General features: G+C 36.5%; 1 protein-coding gene across 1 annotated transcript in view; it reads right to left on the bottom strand.

The window, feature by feature from the left end:
- COL22A1 (collagen type XXII alpha 1 chain) overlaps positions 1–6,000 on the bottom strand; it is a 523,255-nt gene that overhangs the window by 33,742 nt on the left and 483,513 nt on the right. The window contains exons 51-52 of the mRNA XM_027845270.1: positions 4,695–4,748; positions 2,692–2,736 (exon numbers count right to left, since the gene is read on the bottom strand). Of these exons, the coding sequence (XP_027701071.1) occupies positions 2,692–2,736; positions 4,695–4,748 (99 nt within the window). The remainder of the gene's footprint in view (positions 1–2,691; positions 2,737–4,694; positions 4,749–6,000) is intronic.

Raw genomic sequence — 6,000 nt, 5'->3', positions numbered from 1 at the left:
TTTCTTTCTTTCTTTCTTTCTTTCTTTCTTTCTTTCTTTCTTTCTTTCTTTCTTTCTTTCTTTCTTTCTTCCTTTTTTTTCTCTCTCTCTCTCTTTCTCTCTCTCCTTTATTTTATTTGAGTCTTCTTGTAAAAAATGACTGATATTAAAATGTTTTATAGGATTGCACATGTATAAACTATATCACATTACTTACCATCTCAGGGAGGAGGAGGGGAAGGGAGGGATAGAATTTGGAACTCAAAACTTTTAAAAAATGTTAAAAATTGTTTTAACATGTAATTAGGAAAGAATAAAATTTAATTAAAAAATTAAGTGTTTAGCACATTGCCTGGCACATAGGAGGTGCTATATAAATACTGAATCACTTCCTTCTCTCCCTCTTTGCAGATACCATGCATTGCTCCCAGCTCTGCCCTTTGAGACAAAGCTGAATAAATTGAACTTTCTACCACTTGACAAGGCTTATTTTTGAAGGTAGCCATTAGCTCTTTTTCAGTCTTTTCTTGTCTAGGCTAAATTTCCCTAGCTCTTTGATTGATCTTCATATGATTTTCTGATTGCAAAAGATCTCTCCCTTTTCAAATCTTTTGCATCAATTTCTTTTTTTTTTTTGAAATTTTATTAATGTGCTTTGGTTTTACATTATAAACATTTACATATTATTGGGGCAGCTGAGTGGTGCACTGACTACTGTGCTGGACCTGGAGTAAGAAAGAACTGAATTCAAATCTAGCATGAGACACTTACTGGCTCTGTGACCCTGGGAAAGTCACTTAAGCTGACAGGTGGGAGGTAGAATTGCCCAGAATTGCTTTAATTTGCATTTTAATTAATAGCAATTTGGGACAAGGCATTTTTCTTTTCTGTTTTTTTAAATTTTTTTTCATATGGCTATATATAGCGTGGATTTTTTTTTTCCCTTAGGAACTGCCAGTTCAAATTCTCAGGCCATTTGTTAATTGAGGAATAGTTCTCATTCTTTTAAATTTGAATCAGTTTCTTATATATCTTGGAAATAAAACCTTTATTAGAGAAACATGCTGCAAAGATTTTCCCCCAGTTGATTTCTTCCCTTTTAATCTTAGCTTTGTTTTGTTTGTGTAAAGACATTTTAATTTTATGTAATCAATTATGAAATAATCAAAATTATCCTTTATATCTTCTCTGTAACTCTCCATGCCTTATTGAGTCACATGCTTTTCTCCTATCCAATAGATCTGATAGGTATTTCCCCCTATATTTTTTCTAATCTCGTTATGATGTGATCTTTTCTATCTAGATCACTTGTTTATCTGGAGCTTATCATCATTTAAAGCGTGAAGTGTTCCTCTAAATCTAATTTTTATCCATGCTGGTGTTCAATTGTGCTACCAATTGTTGAATAGTAAGTCCTTATCCTGGTAGCTGGGGCTTGAGGATTTATCAAGTATCAGAACTAGTATTAGTTTCTATGGCTCTCTCTTTTACATCTATCATTTCTTTTATATTTATATGTGTACATGTCTGATACTGTAGGCTCTTGAGGACAAAGATTATGCTACTTTCCATTGTTTTATTCTAGCCCAGGGCCAATCTATCTTCCTCAGAGCTGCCAAAATAAATATCCTAAAGCACTGGTCTTTTTGTGTGACTTCTCTACTCAGTAAACTATGGTAGCTCTCTATTACTTGTAAGATCAGATATTAACTGCTCTGTATGCATTTAAATCTTTTTGAAACCTAGACTTTCATCCCTTTCCAGATTTCTCCCACATGACTCTCTTTCAAGCATTCTGTGAGCTGACCAGGAAGTCCTACTTACTGCTTCTTACACATGATACTCCTTCCATTTCCTGTCTTTTTACCTTTTCATCAACTTTGCTCCATGCTTCCCTTCAAGTCTCAGAATCCCAAGACTCAGCTCATGTACCAGCTTCTCCACAAAGCCTTTCTTTATCCTTCACCCACACCCCAACTATGAGTGCACTCCATTTCCAAACTACCTTAAATTCATTTTGTGTCTATTCTACATATAGGGTGTTCCAAGCTTTAAAAGCTTAAAAACTGCTCTTTGGGATGGTCTATAAACTCAAAGAGGCACATATTATCATGTGAGTACATGCTCTTTGATGAGAGGAACTGTTTTGTTTTGGTTTTGTAGCATCTCCACAGTACCTGGTACATAATAAATACTTAATAAATTCTTGTTGAATGTATATAGTTGGTGCTCAAGGTATACTTATTCAATTTATTTGAAATTAAGGGTGATGGTAGTGTTGTTGACTAAAATAATATGGTATTTCTCAATGAGTGGTTTTCCAATCAATAAATAAATCAATATTTATTGAGCACATACTATATGCCCATTTCTATGCCAGGCACATGTGGTAGTTACTTGATATCACTGATAAACACCATAGTTGACAAAGTCTCTATTTGTCTGGATTCATTCTTATATCAAACTCTGTCTTTTAAAACAAGACATCAAGAAGAACCAGGCAGAGAAGATATGGGATCTTATGAAACCAGTTATACTGGAAAGCCCACTGTCACCTTCTGGAATGACAAGATACTTAATTGACAAGAGGAACTGGATTTTAAACAGTCTGAGGTGACTGGGTTTAGTTCTAGCCAGAGTCAGAAAGACTGAGCTTGAGGATTTTACAAGAGTCTGCCCATTTGTAATTCTAATATCAAGTGATTGACTTACCCTAGGGCCAGGTGGACCAGAGTCTCCTGTATGTCCCTTGAATCCCTAGAAGAAAAAGAATTAAAATTTTCAGGAAAAAAATTCCTTGAGAGGAAGAAATTCTTATAGTATATGTGTGGGCATTTACTTTCTTACTCTTATCCTTGTCAGAGCCCAGTTTTTTTAGTCATACCTAACCAGTCCACCATACTGGCTTTTCCTATACTGGCCTGGTCCATTTCCCTTCTGACAGTTAGTGATAGAATCTCTCAAGGCAAAGGATCATCCTCTTAGAACAAAGACATATCATGGGGCAATACACAAACCTACCCTATATCTTTACAGTCATGGTGGAGGTCAGGTGTCTCTGCAAGAGCACGCAGACACACACATACACACACATATACAACTCAGAAAACCTTTCTGGGCTAGAAGAATGTAGGACAAGCATCTGGACAGTTGAAGTAGCCAAATTATTTCCACCTTGCTCTTGGACTCTTCTACTACATCCAAGATTCTAAGAGTAGAATGTGAAAGGTTTCTCGATAAAGGAAGGTGACTTGAAAAGAGATAAGCAACAATGATCAGATTTCATCTTATTTGCTTATCTGGATGTAAAATGAAATAAGGACTTCAAGGAAGTGGCTGGAGAACACAAAGCCTAAAACGCCTTCCAACTCTAGGTCTATCCTAGGATTTCTCTGTTTTCATTTCTTCAATAGCTCCTTGGCCACTGGATAATAATAATGATAACAATAACAACAATGATAATAGTTAACATTTATATAAGGGCAGCTATATGGCGCAGTAGATAGAGTGCTGGCCTGAAGTCAGGAAGACTCATCTTCCTGAGTTCAAATCTGGTCTCAGACACTTACTAGTTTTGTGACCCTGGTAAGTCATTTAACTCAGTATCCTCATCTGTAAAATGAGCTGAAGAAGGAAATGGCAAAACCACTCAAGCATCATTGCCAAGAAAACCCTAAATGGGGTCATGAAAAGTGGGACACTACTGAACAACAACAATAAGAAATATTTATATAGCTAGGTGGATAGAGTACTAGGCCTGTAGTTAGGAAGCCCTGAATTCAAATCTAGCCTGAGACACTTACCAGCTGTGTGACCCAGGGCAAGTCATTTAACCTCAATTTACCTCAGTTTTCTCAACTATAAAATGGTAATAATAATAGTACCTACCTCATCAGGTTGTTGTGAGGACCAAATGGGATAATTGTAAAATACTTAGCACAATGCCTGACACATAGTAGGTGCTTTATAAATGTTAAATATCATCATCATCATTTCATTTTGTCCTTACAATACAACTATTATCCCTGTTTCACAAATGAAGACTCTCAGGCTCACAGGAATTAAATGATTTGCCCATGGTCACATAGCTAATAAGTGCCTATGACAGGATTTGAACTCAGGTCTTCCTGACTCAAAGTTTAATGCTCTACCCATTGTACCACCTAGCTGTTTAACTAAAGGTATGACCTTGGGCAAATCCATTTACTGCTTTGGGTTTCAGTTTTCTTAACTGTCAAGTGAAGAAATTGGATTAGAGTATCTTTGAGATCTATTCCACACCTAAATTTCAAAGATTACATGACCTTGACTCTATGGTGCTGTGAGCTCTGACCCTGATAAATTACTTATTACGAACATCTTCTGTCTCTGATTCCCCATCCTCATTTTTGAAATCTTGGTTATAACTCTGCAGCTATGGAAGCACATGTCCCAGTGGAAACCATTCATTCTATTATGCATAAATAGACATGGCTATTACTAAGATAAATGTGATGTCATCTTATACATGTGCTTAGAATGAGAGATATAATTCTCCACATTCCTCCCTCTGCTCATGTAAACTACATAATGTTCCTTAAAATATTTATCTACACCTAATTTCCAACCTGACATTCAGAGAATAAGGCTTATTTTGTCATTAAATGCCAGTGTCTACCAATGCTACTCAACTTGTCAAATAAGATTTACCATAGACAAAATATTTTGGTACTTACAGGTGGTCCTCTGGCACCATCTTGTCCTGGAAGGCCTGGTTCTCCTGAAGTACCCTGAAGGGACAGGGGACAGAAGGAGGAGAGAAAGGAATTCATACCATAGCATTTATAAACCCTTTGCTTCTATGGCAATTGGGATAAACTATCCTTATCAATAATAGCATCATCACGTATCCATGCCTATTGAAATTTTTCTCTTCTTTGTAGGCCCAGCTCAGGTGCCACTTCCTTCTGGAAACCTTCTTTTATCACCCAAGTCAGAAATGATCTCTCCCTCCATTAATCTCTTATTCCTCTATGTGTGACCTTCCCAATAGCACTTAATCATAGTCTAACTTGCTTTACAGTTGTCTACATTCTATGTTGCATCTCCCATATCACTAGACTAAAAGCCTCTTGAATGTCTGAATTGATTTTCATTTTTACATGAGCTGCCTAGTACAGTGTTCTGTACACAGTAGGTACTTAATACATTTTTAAATAAAAAAATGAAGATCTTTTCTCCATCACTGTCCCATATTTACTAAATACAAACCCAAAATGACTAGCCAGCTCCTGTCCCTTGTATACATTCCATGCTCTGCTTCCTTCATTCCTATGCTCACCTTGTTCTTTAATATATAATGCCCTTTATCCCTATTGCCACCTGTTGAAATATTACCCATCTTTCAATTTCTGATTCAAAACCTGCTCAGTAAAACCTTCCCTGATCTCCTTAGTCAGAAGTCATCTTTCCCTTCTAGGTCCTGATTAGTGTGAATAATGAATCCCATGAAGTGATTGAATACATTTGAATTTTTACTGTTGGAAGTTATAAATATTCAAAGTATGGCAACTGGTTCAAGGTCAATGGGAATGTGACCACCTAACAGATTTGTTATTCACACTTTTGGTCATGGTTATTCAGTCATTTTGGTTGTATCTGACTTAATGTGACCCCATTTGGGATTTTGTTGACAAAAATACTGGAGTAGGTTGCCGTTTCTTTCTCCAGTTCATTTTAGAGATGAGGAAACTGAGGGAAACAGAGTGAAGTGACTTGCTCAGGTTCACATAGCTAGTAAGTATCTGAGGCCAGATTTGAACTCAGGAAGATGCGTTCTTGATTCCAGGCTCAGTGCTTTATCCACTACACCACCTAACTGCCATTATGTACACTAATTAGGACCTAGATGACTTCCACGCTCTCTTCTAGCTCTATAGTAATATAGCTATTTCTTTTCCTGTCTCATGCTATTTCTAATTATAAATATTTCTTTACATTTCTTATGCATCTTACCAGGCTATAAGCTCCTTGAATTCAGAA

Source organism: Vombatus ursinus, unplaced genomic scaffold, assembly GCF_900497805.2.
Source record: "Vombatus ursinus unplaced genomic scaffold, bare-nosed wombat genome assembly UNPS02005236.1, whole genome shotgun sequence".
In the NCBI taxonomy this organism is placed as follows: domain Eukaryota; kingdom Metazoa; phylum Chordata; class Mammalia; order Diprotodontia; family Vombatidae; genus Vombatus; species Vombatus ursinus.
The sequence above is the reverse complement of the archived record's forward strand: the minus strand, read 5'-3'. Positions and strand labels throughout refer to the sequence as shown.